Below are 18,573 nucleotides of genomic sequence, written 5' to 3'. Positions count from 1 at the left end.
TGTACAAAAGTTTAGGTGACCTTGAGAAAACCGGAAGTAGCATTTTTTGCAATTTTTTCATATAAAATTACTCAGAATCCATATATTTTGTCATATATATACATAAACTGATAACTGAAGACTAAAAATGACTTCAAACAAACCGGAAGTGGCCAGTTATCTCCCATTCTACATGCAAAAGTATATAGAAAGTATATATTTTTGGAATCAGTGTGGAAGAAGCTTTGATATGAGACCGGAAGTGACATTCATTTTACCGTAAGTAGCATATTATCTCCCTTACATCACTCAAAAATATAATTAAAACATTATTTATCACTTTAGTATGAAGAAACTATCATCTTATCAAAATTTCTTTGATGTGGAAAGACTTTCAATTGTTCTCTGAACAATTGGCTTTTAATTCATTTTTGAGTTCTTGAATTTTTATTGAGCTTAAATTTGGGGATCATATAAAACATGTTGTGACAAACAAACTTCCTATTGAGCAAGATAATGAGTAGGGTCAAGATATACTTTAGCATGACTTCCTGTACAACCCCCGTGTTATTTTAAAAACATGTATTATGTTTTTTCATAAGACGACGGGCGTATCATGCGCACGTAGCGCAGCTGTTTATTTTGTTCTTTATATTTTTTTATAAATATATTAGAGAAATGACGGAATGACAGCAAATACAATGCAATTTTCAATATAATCAATATTTCCAAATGGCATAACTCTTTTAAAGAATAGTTGATATGCACTGATTTTCGAACGTGTCCATATGTACGAAAGCCGAGAAGGCTCACCTATAATTCAGAATTCAACATTCGGAATTCAGCATTCAGAATTCAGAATTCGGAATTCAGAATTCGGAAAATATCTTATTTCAAACAAAAAGCGAAAATCCGATTAGCGTTAAAATTAAATATAGAATCACATAAAACTTAGGTAGTAAAAGCTTTTTCATGATCGAAAGATAATTTCTCTGGCAAAACTTTGTAAAAAAAGTTTTCTCAATTATCAGTATTTTGACATGTTGATACGGACCTCCATATAGTTTATATCTATAATTTGGAAGGGATTATTTGAGGGGAAAAAGCAAGGCGACAAACAGGTGACGCGGATTCTAGCAATTTTCTAGCTTTAGGCTTGCTCTCTCTCAACACTATATTACATGCCTATGAGTCTAACTACAATCCCTTTTTTGTCATTTGCCCTTGTATGGACTAGTATAAACGCATGTTTCTGAAGGGAATTTACTACTTCCGTGAAACATTTCTCGGAAAGATGTTTGATTGTGAAAAAAAGTTCAGAGATATATTATATCCTATAATTATTTGCAATCCCCTTTCCACTGACACGATAAGAACGTGTACATATCTTGCTGAGAAAGGCGATATCAATTTCCCGTAATTTTTAGTGCGGTGAAAGCAAACTTACACAATACTGAGTACATACAAAAACGCAATACAAGTTTGAAACTTTAATTACAGTTACTCCATTATCTACTATAATAAAAGCAACAAAAAAATAATAACCTGGGGTATTGCATATGTTTCTTAATTCATTTGGATCGATCATAATAGTTTAACGAGTGAGTGAATGAATTCTGCTTAACGTACAGAAGCAGAAACTATATGCATATTCCTTATGTGAACATGTGAATAAATTGAATTGTGTTTGTCCAATATGTTGAGCCGGATACCAATTTCAAAGTCTTTTGATTGATCTAGCGGACAAAGGTTCGAACTTACGACATTCTGTACTCAGACAAGCATGCTAACAACGAGACCAACTAGTTTGTTTAGTATAATCATGGATGTTTAAATATTACTTCCATGGTATAATATATTCTTCCCTGAACAAATATTTTTTATAAAGTCCTGTTATTTACATAGCTACTGATATATTTCATTGGAGATAAATGGTTTCAATCTTTAGACAAAATAATGTTCCATTTGGTGTTGCGTTTTAATTGACACTCACTATACTAACGGAAATCAATGACCAATCATCATAAACTATCAATTACAGATCTATTAAACTCATTATGTATGTTTATCTTAAGCCAGCAAATTCTCAAGGTTCTAATACCATATAATCTGACAAGTAAATAACCTGTGTATTCCTTATCTTTATCCTTATCTTGTATTTAATTTGAAGTCTGTCGCAGTTGAAAGTTAGCTCTTATAATAATAATAATTACTGTATTTAAAGAACGTGACTCAGTTAGCATTCACTAATCTACCTTGAGACCCTCACAAAAATAATACAGAACACATATTATAGATATTACAGTCTTTGACAATATCATGTTATATATATAAATGAATGTCTGTAGAAAAGGAAAAATAAAAACAAATTATACATTTAATTTATTGCTCAGACTTGTATATAAAGAAGATGGTTTTTTTTTTGGAACTCATAATTGATAATATAATAAATAGTTAATATCTTTTTCAATATAAAGGTTACCATTATTATTTGTTCTAGTACTTTAATTTATGATACTGCAGTTAATGACGAGTGTGTAGGGAGGCATGTGCGGGAAATGTTTATTTGTAACAGTTGATTGACATACAGTAACACATGCGATGACAATTTTTCTTTTTCCACATCACGTATCTTGAATTTTGATTTGACTGTATTTAACTTAACAAGAGTGCACACGCTGAAATGTCTCGCCTTCTATACTAATCATTGATATTATGTTGATAGTCCTAAGTATAAAGCTAAGCTTTATTACAACTGTCACATAAACTTAACATTAACCAAGATAACTAAACAAAGACCAATGAACCTTGAAAATTAGGTCAAGGTCATATAAACCATGCCAGGCAGACATGTACAGCTAACAATGCTTCTATAAAACATATATAGTTGACCCATTACTTATAGTTTAAGAAAAATAGACCAAAACACAAAAACTTAACACTGTGCAATGAACCGTGAAAATGAGGTCACGGTCAAATAAAACCTACGCGACTGACATAAAGATCATAAAATATTTCCATACACCAAATATAGTTGACCTATGGCATATAGTATTAGATAAAAAGACCAAAACTCAAAAACTTAACTTTGACCACTGAACCATGAAAATGAGGTCAAGGTCACATGACATCTGCCCGCTAGACATATACACCTTACAATCATTCCAAACAACAAAAATAGTAGACCTATTGCATATAGTATGAGAAAAACAGATCAAAACACAAAAATTTAACTAAAACCACTAAACCATGAAAATGAGGTCAAGGTCAGATGACACCTGCCAGTTGGACATGTACACCTTACAGTCCTTCCATACACCGAATATACTAGCCCTATTGCTTATAGTATCTGAGATATGGACTTGACCACCAAAACTTAACCTTGTTCACTGATCCATGAAATGAGGTCGAGGTCAAGTGAAAACTGTCTGACAGACATGAGGACCTCGCAAGGTACGCACATATCAAATATAGTTATCCTATTACTTATAATAAGAGAGAATTCAACATTACAAAAAATTTGAACTTTTTTTTCAAGTGGTCACTGAACCATGAAAATGAGGTCAAGGACATTGGACATGTGACTGACGGAAACTTCGTAACATGAAGCATCTATATACAAAGTATGAAGCATCCAGGTCTTCTACCTTCTAAAATACAAAGCTTTTAAGAAGTGAGCTAACACCGCCGCCGGATCACTATCCCTATGTCGAGCTTTCTGCAACAAAAGTTGCAGGCTCGACAAAAATTAACACTGTGCAATGAACCGTGAAAATGAGGTCATGGTCAAAAGAAACCTGCTCTACTGACATAAAGATCATAAAATATTACCATACACCAAATATAGTTGACCTATGGCATATAGTATTAGATAAATAGACCAAAACTCAAAAACTTAACTTTGACCACTGAACCATGAAAATGAGGTCAAGGTCACATGACATCTGCCCGCTAGACATGTACACCTTACAATCATTCCATACACCAAATATAGTAGACCTATTGCGTATAGTATGAAAAAAACAGACCAAAACACAAAAATTTAACTATAACCACTGAACCATGAAAATGAGGTCAAGGTCACATGACATCTGCCCGCTAGACATGTACACCTTACAATCATTCCATACAACAAATACAGTAGACCTATTGCATATAGTATGAAAAAAACAGACCAAAACACAAAAATTTCACTATAACCACTGAACCATGAAAATGAGGTCAAGGTCAGATGACACCTGCCAGTTGGACATGTACACCTTACAGTCCTTCCATACACCGAATATACAAGCCCTATTGCTTATAGTATCTGAGATACGGACTTGACCACCAAAACTTAACCTTGTTCACTGATCCATGAAATGAGGTCGAGGTCAAGTGAAAACTGTCTGACAGACATGAGGACCTTGCAAGGTACGCACATATCAAATATAGTTATCCTATTACTTATAATAAGAGAGAATTCAACATTACAAAAAATTTGAACTTTTTTTTCAAGTGGTCACTGAACCATGAAAATGAGGTCAAGGACATTGGACATGTGACTGACAGAAACTTCGTAACATGAGGCATCTATATACAAAGTATGAAGCATCCAGGTCTTCCACCTTCTAAAATATAAAGCTTTAAAGAAGTTAGCTAACACCGCCGCCGCCGCCGCCGCCGCCTCCGCCGGATCACTATCCCTATGTCGAGCTTTCTGCAACAAAAGTTGCAGGCTCGACAATAAAAAAGCGAGACAGATAGAAAAAGTTGGCCAAGTTTTGTAATAAATAATTTTGTTTTGAACATGCTCCAAATTGTCCACCTGACGGGACGGACTCCACCGGCCGTCAACATATACTTAAAGGGTACACCAGATGAGTAACGGAGTTTAACGGATATGAACGGACACAAACAAATTGTTTAAAGTAACAAATTGGGATGCTATCCGTAACGGTTACTCATCTGCGCGTGTTATCCGGTACAGTGATCAGGGCACAGTCAAACGATCTGTATATGTTTTGGTGAAATTATGATTGTTCGTTCCAGAACTATGCAGTGGCGGATGCAGGAATTTTCGAAAGGGGGGGTGCTAGCCCAGGGCAAAGGGGGGGTGCAGGGGGGGTGCAAACATATGTCCCGATTCAAATGCATTGATCGGCCAAAATAAAGGGGGGTGCGGACCCCCGGAACCCCCCCTCTGGATCCGCCACTGCTATGGGATTTTTTTTATTAGTTAAAAAAAGGAAAGGTATTTTTTCACATATCTTTAAAATGCCATATCTTATTGGCTTTAAATTTTACACAATTCTGTCTGTATACTAATTAAAGACGGGTCATACACGTACGGTAGGACATTTACCAGCTGGACTATATGAGTATCAATACCAAATAGGTATTTTATACATGTATCAGAATTTCTTAAAAATATCTTCAAAAATGTAAAAATTTAGATTCCACAAAAACGATGATAGATTTCAATAGTTGAAATTGAAATAGCTGAAGAAATTAAAGAAATTAGATTTTAAAGGATCAAATATGTGTATATGTGTGTTAAAAATAAAACTATTACAGTATTGTTGTAAAGCCGTTGTTCGTCCGTCCGTCGTCCACACTTCGGACAATATAACTCAAAAACAACTTTTTAACTTTAAAACATCCGTGCAACCTTGCATTATATTTTGCCTGATAGGAGCCGTCATGGTGATGTCGCGTAAGTCCTACATCTATTATTAAGACATCCAATTATTCCGACAACCCATTACTCCGACAGCTCATTATTCCGACAGCTGATTTTACCGACAATGCATCTGCCATAACCTTATGGGTTAAGTTTCTCTAAAATGACCAACTCCATTCTCCATATTATTTGTATTTGTCCGTTTTTATTCCCATTATTCGGCTCATGTTGGATATTTGCTGGATATTTGTCTCACTTCTTTGGAGATACACATTCTTAATAATTGACCCATAAGGATGATTGCCCTTTGAAGTCATTTTTTGCAATTTTTTGTACACTTTTGTAATCTTTTACAAAATTCTTATCCTCAGAAACATTAAGGCCAAATTAAACCAAACTTAGCCTGAACCATCTTCAGGGAATGTTGTTTAAAAAATGTATCTGAAAACCTCGCCCATCAACCATGCAAGATGGGCGCCATGGCTAAAATTAGAAAAGGGGGTAAAAAAACAGCTAAGCTTATATCTTTGAAACTTAATCATCAAGATATATCTACCGTTGAAATTTTCACACACATCTGACAACCTGCTGTTTGATTACTTCCATGGACTGGTTATTTTAGGACATTTCGCAGTTTTATTCTTTATATTCTTGCCTATATAGTTCTTGAGTGTCTTAGTTTGTTTAATATGCACTGCAGCACATAGACCAAGGCGAGCGACACAAAAGCCTCATGTTTTGTTTTGTCATCTCTTCTGTTCATATGTGCAGTAGATCCAATTGTATTTAACACCTCTTGTCATCTTTACAAAAACTTTGTATTACCTTTGATTATGACTTAAGAGCTACCTTAGTGTTATAAACAATTGCTGGAAATTTTGTCGAATGAACTCGAGTCAACATCAATGTATTGACTTTTGAAGAAGGTTAACAACTTGGGGAGTATGAAATCTGCAACAAAATACAGATGGATAGTTTTAGATACGAGTCCGATAAAGTGATGCTTGATCAAAGGTCAGAACTGTAAAAAATATCTTTATCTGATCATGATTCGCATCTTTTTCGTTTTACAGTGAAGATATCCACCTGGATTTGCACCAATAGTGAAGAAGAACTGATTAATATGACGTTAAACGGTTGTTTGCTTCTTCTTTTTTTCGAACATAATACATTTGGGGGTGGGGATAGGTAGTATTTGTTTTATCGTGTAATCAGTCAGAGCTCAGACATAAATAAGTCTGAATCTGCTTTTGACTCATAGAGGTCTAAATTTGTAAGTTTTAGGATTTGTCTCCCTTTAATGTAAGACAAAATATGACTTGAATAAGTCCAATATTGTTAAACAAGAAATAATTGACCAGAATCAAAAAGTTGCAAATATCGACTCCTACAAGTCGATGAGTGATCAAAATTGGTTAACTTCAAGACCCATGCATATTTATAAGGAGGTCATGCATCTAAATCAAATAATGACAACATTGAAAGCCAATACTTTGTCTTCTATAGAAAAATATGAATGAGAGTCTAAAAAATCGGAGATAATGTTAATTAACCTTACAATGCAACCACCTGGAATCACACTTAATGAGGTAAAACATCTGTGTTTAGTAAGGATGTCCACTTAGATAATTAAATATAGATAGCTCAAGTCCTTGTGAACTCTCATACAGGTTTTTGCTGTCATAGGTGGTGTAGTTTGGCCACAAAGTAACATTAAGTTTTTTCACCAACATAAATAGACCTAAACAAGTCTGTCATTTTCTGACTTAGATAAGTCTAAAATTGAAAATACATTTTTATAATAAATACATGTTTTGACTTATTTAAGTCAAAAACAAAAATCGACTTGTTTATGTCTGAGCTCTGACTGGTAATGGACATATTTTGAGGGAGATAATAGACTATGAAACTAGGATTGAACAAGAATGTGTCCACAGTACACGGATGCCCCACTCACACTATCATTTTCTATGTTTAAAGGACTGTGAAATTGGAATAAATTCTCTAATTTGGCATTAAAATTAGAATGATCTTATCAAAGGGAACATGTATACTAAGTTTCAAGTTGATTGGACTTCTACTTTATCAAAAACTACCTTGACCAAAAACTTTAACCTGAAATTTGCACTATCATTTTCTATGTCCAGTGAACCGTAAAATTGGGGTCAAAACTCTAATTTGGCATTTAAATTAGAAAGATCATATCATAGGGCACATGTATACTAAGTTTCAAGTTGATTGGACTTCAACTTCATCAAAAACTACCTTGACCAAAAACTTTAACCTGAAACCAAAAACTTTAACCTGAAATTTGCACTATCATTTTCTATGTTCAGTGAACCGTAAAATTGGGGTCAAAACTCTAATTTGGCATTTAAATTAGAAAGATCATATCATAGGGCACATGTATACTAAGTTTCAAGTTGATTGGACTTCAACTTCATCAAAAACTACCTTGACCAAAAACTTTAACCTGAAATTTGCACTATCATTTTCTATGTTCAGTGAACCGTAAAATTGGGGTCAAAACTCTAATTTGGCATTTAAATTAGAAAGATCATATCATAGGGCACATGTATACTAAGTTTCAAGTTGATTGGACTTCAACTTCATCAAAAACTACCTTGACCAAAAACTTTAACCTGAAGCCAAAAACTTTAACCTGAAATTTGCACTATCATTTTCTATGTTCAGTGAACCGTAAAATTGGGGTCAAAACTCTAATTTGGCATTTAAATTAGAAAGATCATATCATAGGGCACATGTATACTAAGTTTCAAGTTGATTGGACTTCAACTTCATCAAAAACTACCTTGACCAAAAACTTTAACCTGAAGCCAAAAACTTTAACCTGAAATTTGCACTATCATTTTCTATGTTCAGTGAACCGTAAAATTGGGGTCAAAACTCTAATTTGGCATTTAAATTAGAAAGATCATATCATAGGGCACATGTATACTAAGTTTCAAGTTGATTGGACTTCAACTTCATCAAAAACTACCTTGACCAAAAACTTTAACCTGAAGCCAAAAACTTTAACCTGAAATTTGCACTATCATTTTCTATCAGTGGACCGTAAAATTGGGGTTAAATCTCTAATTTGGAATTAAAATTAGAAAGATCATATCATACAGAACATATATACTAAGTTTCAAGTTGATTAGACTCCAACTTCATCAAAAACTACCTGGACCAAAAACTTTAACCTGAAGCGGGACAGACGGACGAACGGACGAACGAACAGACGGACGAACGGACGCACAGACCAGAAAACATAATGCCCATAAATGGGGCATAAAAACAACGTAAGGGTGAATGTTAGGACGGTGATGAGGGGAACATTTTAAACCAGAGACTTACAGAGGTGGATTCAAAAACAGCAAAAGCACAAAGATATGACGAAAAGCATACAATTTTCATATCACAACTAAAACATATATCAATTATTATAATATGTATGTTATAACATTTGATAATCAAAGCACCAAAGGGTGCTATAGGCAGTTAATCAAAAACCCAAAGGCAAACTTGGCCACGGTCAGATGAATAGTGTAAAGAATTAGTCGAAATATTTATCTCAGGCATTGTTCTCAGCTATTTCTAAAATATCAAATAATGCTTGCACAGTAATGTTTATGTTATGCAATCCTACCACTTTCAAAAGTTATTTCCAATTTATATTTATAAAGATTCAATGTCTGAGATTATACACATACACTTTCCTATGTTAGGGGCGAGTTTTGTGCCAGTTAAGATGTTTAATCCGCCACATTCTGTATGTACCTGTCCATAGTGATGACCCACTAATGCGGTGATTGTTGCTGTTTATCATATTTATTTTTCATAATTGTTTAACAGTTTTGTACATTTTTAAAAATTTTATTAATTTCTTGTGTATACTTCTGATTTTAGTATGATGTCCAAGTTATTGTAAATGCTCTTTTGTTCTGACATTGGAAAGTTTCAGGAGGAAAGAACTAACTAGCCGAAAAGTTCTCCAGAACTTATTAACTACATTGTAGTTACTTTGTTCTTCCTCTGGTTTAAAAGTTCCACCTGAACAAGTGACTAGTTGAAATAGTTTACATTTTTGTTATCATGGTTATTGTGTTAAGGGGCCAGCAAAAGCAATCCTTTGGGTGTAGGAGTTTCTCCCTGCATTAAAGATCCATTGGTAACCTTCGACTGTTGTCTGCTCTAAGATCTGGTTATTGTCTCTATGACACGTTCCCCATTTTCACTCTCGATTTTTTTTACGTCTCAAATTATAACTGAATTAAAATATGTTGATTACGGTTTAACTGTCTTCCATTACTAATATCATAATAAAAAAACATTTATTTAAACTTTCAATAACTGTAATAGTAAGAATTAAGAAAAACTTGTTTGTAAATTCAACTAGAACTTGTTGAAAACATATTAAACGTTTCTCAAGTCTCGTTAGTCGACTCGTTACCTTTTTATCGTATCATGCGATTTCTTTTCTTATTATCTTTCATGGGGAAATCGTTTACCAGCATAAAGTTGCTGAAGGAACTTTCTTTTCTTATTACTTTCATGGGGAAATCGTTTACCAGCATAAAGTTGCTGAAGGAACCTCATAGAATTGATTCAATAACACTTAATGAGTGTTTAAATGTGAAAAATTATAAAAAGAAACATATAAAAAAAGTCGTATTTTTCTGTACCGGAAATCGAAAAGTCCTTGTAAATCAAACACAATTACGGTGTGATACGCGTCACAGATTCGGACTTAATATTTTACAAAATATGCGACTTTGAAGTTAAATAATGCCGTCCTTTAGAAAACAGTTGTTAAAGTTTACATCACAATATTTATTGAACCACATCGAGCTTAAGCAAAGCATGTGTAGCATTATGTTACATTGTGTAACACTAAAGCGAAACAATCTTAAAATGACCTTGACATCGACCAATCAGAAAACTACAATAACAACAACTTAATTTGACAAGCATGAAGGTGATTTGCTAGAAATCGGAATAATATTAACAAGAAAACAAATGAGCATTCTTTAAAGATTACTGAATAACTATGATTTAAATAATCTCAATCAGACAAAAAAACGAATAAAATGATTAATAATAAAGTACCGATGTATCATCAGAATTCTCCCAATTTAAAAGGTACGTAAATTTCGTCATCTATGTAATTTGAAATTGCCGCCAACTTATATCAGCTTATTAATAGACTACTGACGTATGTAATACGTATTGATGACAAACAATATTCCTACGACTTTTGCCATCTGGGAAATGTAAACGACTCATCTTTATAGATTTTCAGCGATCAAATATTTCATACAATTGTTCTTTGACATCTTAGCCCACAGCACAGGGGGTAATAAACTATAGAAGGATTTCTATCGAGCACTACTTCCTATGTGTAACTTCAAAACTTTTGGGAAAATCGACGACCATTTAATGTTTTTATGGTAATATTTTTTATATTCCAAAATAAAAAGTATGAAAAAAGTGCCCAATTAGTTATAAATAACATGATAGCCAGCCAGATAATAAAAGTGGCACATATTTCAGCATTTATTGGGTAGAACATAAATCTAGGGTGCTCGCATAAAGCAGCTTAACTGCTTAAAAATGATTTCCCAATTCTGAATTCTGAATTATAGATGAGCCTTCTCGGTTTTCGTACATACGATATCAGTTTTATTGAAAGTTAGCAAGAATTGTACACATGAAAAATGTAATTAACAAGAAGGACCGGAAGGACAGACAGAGGAAAAGACGTGCGATATTTTATGTACGCGCTATATGGTGAAAAAAATATATAGTTATTGACCAATAGAATTACACTATGAGAGAAGGATTTTAATAGTAACTAATCCAATCGTTTTGGCCAAATCAAAAGAACTCAAAGTTACAGTTTCATTGATTGGACAAAAGCATTCTTTAGCAAGTTGAAGATTCTCCTTTATAAGATTTTGCTTTTGTTTTCTGACCAAATAAAACAGAAGATGTGGTATAATTGCAATTGAGACAACTCTCAACAAGAGACAAACATGACACAGAAATTAATAACTATAGGTCATCGTACGGTCTTCAACAATGAGCAAAGCCCATATCGCATAGTCAGCAATAAAAGGTCACGAAATGACAATGTAAAACAATTCAAATGAGAACAGTAACGGCCTAATTTATGTGCTGCAACTTATGTACAAAAAAAGAAGGTCCGTTTGCAGGATAATTCTGAGTTCACACGTAATTCGAATTCGATTCGCATTAACTAATTCGAATTAGTTTAATTCGCATTCAAAATGTTTTACGTTCTAACGTAAATTCTAATTCGAATTGCAATGCGTGTTAAATTTGATTTACTATCCAAAAGACGTTAACTTTTGATTCGTATCAACAAAACCGGATTTATCAGTGATTAAAACGTGAAGAAAAGGATTTTAAGGAATATTTGTAATGAAACAGCAGCCCACCAAACAAAACAAATTAAATCTAGAGGTCAACATACGGTATGAAATAATATACGAGTGTGTACAGTAAATGTTCCTGTATGTCAAGTTCTAAATTGCCCAGTCTTTAATTTTAAAAGCCATAAAAATTATCAACAGTCTGTATTAACTTTTCTTGAAATGTTTCTCACTTACATTGTACACCACAAAGAGAGAGAGGTATTTGTTATTTACATGATTTTATTTCTGGAAACAATATTGCCAATTTATAGATAGTACATTACAAGCAATATTTATACATCTGAAAAATGTCGCCGGTAATTTCCAGAGATAATGTCGAAATTGTCTGCCAGCGACGTCGTGCACTTTAGCGCTAACGTTGAGGCTACAAAGGGGGGGACGCAATTTTTAGGATAAATCGCGTTCATCATGGAATCAAGCAGGGTGACCTATATTTTTTATTTGAGATTTGGAGAAAGCATGACAAAATGCACTTTATGCAGAAAAATGATAAAAATGACATTTTCAGAAACAGTTTATTTTCCTTTTTTTAGGTTTAGAAAAATACAACTTTGAGCATCTGGTCCGCAATGTCAAGCAAGGCTTGAATAATTGTATAGTTATTCGTGTAGTGATTTATTTTTTTCCTTTTAGTCACTTATCACAGCTTCAGATTGAACCCGATCTTAATAAATTACGACGAAAAATATCTGCTCCAAAAAATTCATAACATTGCCTAATTTTTTTACAAAATTGCACAAATCCCCAATTTTCTCGAAAAAAAACAAGCACAGTGACCTATGATTTATTTCGTGTTTTGTTTTATAAATCGACAAGGCCTACAACATATTACAAAATAATAAAAATGACATTTTATCGAGAAACTGTATCGGATGCCCTTAAGTAATAAGTCAGTAATAATATGCTTATTATTAAAAATAATTGAAAAATCAACCAATTAATTGGAGTTGTTTGCCTTTGAATTACCTTGTAGTTTATCCTGAGCCTCAACAAAGCCAAAATCTTCATTTTCCATTATATCTACAACCTCTCTAGCTCCCCAGTCAAACACATTGCCTGCCAGTAGACCTTTAGCAAGAGACAACTGAAGCTCCTCCAATGATAATCCATCTAACTTACGTAGTAATTGAGGAAGGCACTTCAATGCTTGTTCATTCTCTGTATGCTTTAACTAATTACAAAACAAATAAACAGTAAGAACATAGTATAAACATAAGATTATTATACAATATTGTATATAAGGGATGTCAGGTATACATTTATAAAGCTGCTACTTAATAATGTAAGTGGAACTAACAAAATAGATATTTGATGTACTATAATGCAGTTTTTATTTCACATTTTATAGAGAATGCAGAAGAATACATTATGGCTCAATGCCTATAGCATATTCATAGTATAGATACTTCAAGTGCATTGTGTACATCTGCCTTGCCATCTGGCGACAATAATGAACACTGAATTATGTAAAATGCTGCTTGATTTAGCAGTATCATTTAAATAATTCAAGAAACTATGCTCACACAAAATTGTTAATATATATATATATATATATATATATATATATACATTTGCGAAAGCAAATTTACAGATCTAACATTGTTGGGTTGATGTTTAGACGAGTTTATATATATATATATATCCTTTGCATATCTGTACTATCATAAAGACACAGAGAAATATAAATCCCCTAAGAACTAGAGAAATGAAAATATCTTATTATAAGGACATTATACATGTATCTGTCAAACTAAATGCTATTTCACATCTTATCCAACAACTGTACATATATCTTAATGATCCATTTATTAAATCTGTATAATGACCTTTACATCTCCACGACTTGAAGTATTTCACACTACTAGCTGGTATTTTTCTTGACATAACGACCACTTATTTCCTCACCTGAGAATATGGATCAGTAAAGAGACAATCTGATAAACAATGACTGCTGGTGTCCAGTAAACTTCTCACAGTAAGGGATCCATATGCACTAAAAATTAAATTAAAAAGTTGTATTCCATTTTGTTTGATAGTTTTCATACATAAATAACAATGTTTAATGTGAACAGAAAATGACTGATGACAAATAATGATAATAACTCATATTTCTTTTGACCAGGTAAGCTAAAAAACAGTAAAACAATTATAACTTGTCATTTTTGGTACATTAAAATAAAACCAGCTATCAAGTTTTCTTTGAAATATCATTACAATAAAAGAAACTAAACTAGTAGCATAATAACCTGTACCATTGCTCTATATTCCTGTACAAAAATATTTTTAGACCACACAACAAGCAATCAAATTTTGTTTGTTAGTTTGTTGGTGCATTAAGTATACTATACCAAGGATTATCATTAAGTATGCTATACCAAGGATTATCATTAAGTATGCTATACCAAGGATTATCATTAAGTATACTATACCAAGGATTATCATTCAGTATACTATACCAAGGATTATCATTCAGTATACTATACCAAGGATTATCATTCAGTATACTATACCAAGGATTATCATTCAGTATACTATACCAAGGATTATCATTCAGTATACTATACCAAGGATTATCATTCAGTATACTATACCAAGGATTATCATTCAGTATACTATACCAAGGATTATCATTCAGTATGCTATACCAAGGATTATCATTAATTATGCTATACCAAGGATTATCATTCAGTATGCTATACCAAGGATTATCATTAAGTATACTATACCAAGGATTATAAGTATACTATACCAAGGATTATCATTAAGTATACTATACCAAGGATTATACCAAGGATTATCATTAAGTATACTATACCAAGGATTATAAGTATACTATACCAAGGATTATCATTAAGTATACTATACCAAGGATTATACCCAGGATTATCATTAAGTATACTATACCAAGGATTATCATTCAGTATACTATACCAAGGATTATCATTCAGTATACTATACCAAGGATTATCATTCAGTATACTATACCAAGGATTATCATTAAGTATACTATACCAAGGATTATCATTAAGTTCTTGTAATCTTTGTAAGTATTTCTGTTTAAATGCTTCTGCTCTTTCTTTGACATCAGGACCAGTTTGACTTGCCAATGCTTGATCTCTGGTCTACAATAGATTATCATGATCATACTGTATTGATTTTATACATACTGGAATATATCAATAGACAGAAAATATCTTTCTTGCAGTAATTCTATAAAAAAAAGTGTATTGTGTTAGCATTACTTCTCAGAAATGAAGAAAGTTTTTAAAGAAATAAATACAAAACATACAAAAATGAAATTGAAGTTAATAGCCAATGTAATATCGCTAACATATATTAAAACTTGTAAGTAATAGGTTCCATGAATTGTGTTTGACCTACAATTTCTTTGTTCCATGTATTAAATAGTGTAATACAAAAACGAAGTCAATTTGTCAGTAAAAAAACAGAAAAAATAAATTAATTTCTTGGCTTGAGGAAATTCTGTTCAAGTTTCATAACATTCCTAAAAAGTTTTATAAAGTTATTGGTGTCTAAAAATTTAATCTCTAAATGACAACTGCAGAAAGAAAATCATTTATCAGTAAAGTACAAAAAAAATGAAGAAAGAAAATAGTTTCGAACTTCCAACAATTTTTCATAATCAATAAAAAGCTTCAGTTTTATAAAAAGTTTGATGAAATTCAATGAAGCTTTGACAAAATAACTGATTCAATCTTTTAAAAATATTTTCAATTGTTTGCCCTTAATACTATCTTTTGATCATAACAAGCTTCTGTCCAAGTTTTGTTAAAGTTGATGAAAGTTTGAAAAAAGTCATTGATGTTGCAACAAATTTATAATCAGTTTAATCTGCTGTTAATAATTATTGCAACTCATTTTGTCTTTCCAAAAATTGTAGACTCAATTTTCTAAAACAAATCAAGTTTTTAATGATCTTCAAATATTTAAATTTTATAGGAATTAAGATTTAGAGGATACAAAGAGTCAAATATTTTGCTAAATGCTTTTTCAATATTTTTACAAACCTTATCAACACTGTTAGAGAAACAATCTATCCAATATTCTCTGGCAGCTGTATCTGTTGTCAGATCAACCGTGTCTGGGAGGTAACTGTTGGGATCTAGTAGTAGTGAGCAGGGTTGTAACATCTTTTCTAATTTGTCAAGTTCTAACATATCAAACTGAGAAAAAACATCAAAATGAAACTTTATCTATAGTATTCTTTTATTAAAAGACATAGAAGACAAGCAGATAGTACAAGGTAAACAGTATTTAGATTTTTTTTTATAAATATATAACTTCCATTAAGCATATATTTTTCATTACAAAATTCATCACTGGACATAAACATTTTTAATTGAAGGAATGCATCAAGGTCACCTTTTAATACTTAAATTCCTCTATGCCCTAGCAGATCTTCCTTTAAAAGACATCTTTTTTTTTTTAATTATTTTTCCAATTAAAAGTATGACTAAAGATTAAATTATGCAGGTGCTTGCTTTAAATGAACATAATAATTCACTTTCTACTGTAACTAGAGCTATCTGCATAACGTAGCTAATACCCCTGTACATGCATTCATGTTGTGAAAGTTTTGAGCCAATGACGTGTTAAGATTTTTGGTGTTCGGCAATTTATTTTTTATCATCATTCATTGCCTCTGTGTAAGATTAAAACATGGGTCACTGATAGGACAGAACTATACGGACCAAAGAACAAAGTCTGAGATTTTTGTACTGTAAATTCAAAAATTAAAGGTCAAGATCAGTGGGTATGTTACTTCTACATACAAAGTTTTGTCAATCTGACTGTTACAATACAAAAGTATGCACCAACCACAACACAAATCAGACAATATTTAATTTCATAGGGTCAACCGTCATGTTCCAGATCAGAGTGACCTGACTTTGGTAAATGATACATCACAAGCCATCCCAAGTTTGGTTTTAAGTACAAATGCTATTATGAGCCAGAAACTAATTGGACAAGGTTTTACTATCATAGAGGTCAAAGGACAAAGTTTGAAAGATTTGACCTGACATAAGGGTCAAAGGTATTTAAAATACCACCACACCATGATGCAACTGCATACCAAGTTTGGTAAACTTAGAATTTATGGAACAAAAGTTGTGAACCAGACACAAAGCATGATTGAAGGGCAGAGAAACAGACATGATGATTCCTATGAACCCCCAAAACTTTCTTTGTGGGGTATAATAATTACCGTTGAACTTCTTTCTCTACTGTCTAACAATGGATTAGAACTAGATAAACCAGAACATCCTGCAAAGTTCTCTCCCCATGTATATCTTTCTGTATCTGGAAATACAATACATTATAAGAAATTTGTACCATTGATTCTAATGGCACGTATTATAATTTTATAAATGGCTTTGACTGTACATACAATACCGTATTTGTATCCTATCAATTTGACACTACAGTTAGGAATATATTACAGATTTATTAAAGGGAATTACTTTTACATATTGGTTTCAGTCTTCTAGGTTATTAAGGGTACCCATTTTGTCATAATTAACATTAAATAAAATTTTCTAAAAGCATTAATTGAACAGTTTTCAAGTTATTGCCTTAAAAAAGCTGTAATAATCAATTTAGGAGCCAACACATAAACACATGGACTAACACTACCTTAGAGAGCCAGCTATATCTCTACAAATAACGACAATTTTCTTTACATGTTATTCAAAATATAAAGATGTATCTTATCTGTTGAAAAGTTTAATTTACTGTCAATCAAAATAACATATAACTGTCATATGAGTTTCACTAAGATACTAAACAGCCGAGTTGAGATTAACTTTGAGATTAAGATTATTAAAGAAATAATAAAATTCTCTCCTTGTGAGTTATAAAACTGTTTAAAATCTCTATGAAAAAATTACAATCATATGAAATCTGTCATCTGTTTTTCAACAATTTAAAAACTCTTACAATATCAAATTATAGCAAAATATAATAAAGTTGCAATAAACTTGTTTACAAAAATTCTAAATTAATCAAACTGTATTGTTTAGTACATGTTACGCATGTAGTAACAATTATTAATTACTGGTGGCAGTTTGTTGTTGAAATATGAGGAAACTCATAATTATCTGATTTGCTGTCAGTCAGGTTATTGACATTCAGATTTTACATCACAGGTAAACAGGTCAAAAATAAAAATAAAACAAGAATGTGTCCAAAGTACACGGATGCCCCACTCACACTATCATTTTCCATGTTCAATGGACCATGAAATTGGATAAAAAATATAATTAGGCATTAAAATTAGAAAGATAATATCATAGGGAACATGTGTACTAAGTTTCAAGTTGATTGGACTTCAACTTCATCAAAAACTACCTTGACCAAAAACTTTAACCTGAAACATGCACTTTCATTTTCTATGTTCAGTGGACCGTGAAATTGGGGTCAAAAGTTTAATTTGGCTTTAAAATTAGAAAG

The 18,573-nt window shown here is 32.2% G+C and overlaps 1 protein-coding gene across 4 annotated transcripts in view; it reads right to left on the bottom strand.

The window, feature by feature from the left end:
- Window positions 1-18,573, bottom strand: part of LOC143067723 (4'-phosphopantetheine phosphatase-like) — a 41,450-nt gene that overhangs the window by 5,375 nt on the left and 17,502 nt on the right. For all 4 annotated transcript variants that reach the window (XM_076241198.1, XM_076241197.1, XM_076241195.1 and 1 more), the window contains exons 10-14: window positions 17,330-17,424; window positions 16,131-16,286; window positions 15,115-15,224; window positions 14,008-14,095; window positions 13,069-13,273 (exon numbers count right to left, since the gene is read on the bottom strand). In XM_076241198.1, the coding sequence (XP_076097313.1) occupies window positions 13,069-13,273; window positions 14,008-14,095; window positions 15,115-15,224; window positions 16,131-16,286; window positions 17,330-17,424 (654 nt within the window). The remainder of the gene's footprint in view (window positions 1-13,068; window positions 13,274-14,007; window positions 14,096-15,114; window positions 15,225-16,130; window positions 16,287-17,329; window positions 17,425-18,573) is intronic.

This window comes from Mytilus galloprovincialis, chromosome 3 (genome assembly GCF_965363235.1).
Source record: "Mytilus galloprovincialis chromosome 3, xbMytGall1.hap1.1, whole genome shotgun sequence".
In the NCBI taxonomy this organism is placed as follows: Eukaryota; Metazoa; Mollusca; class Bivalvia; order Mytilida; family Mytilidae; genus Mytilus; species Mytilus galloprovincialis.
This window is presented reverse-complemented; position numbering and strand designations above follow the sequence as displayed.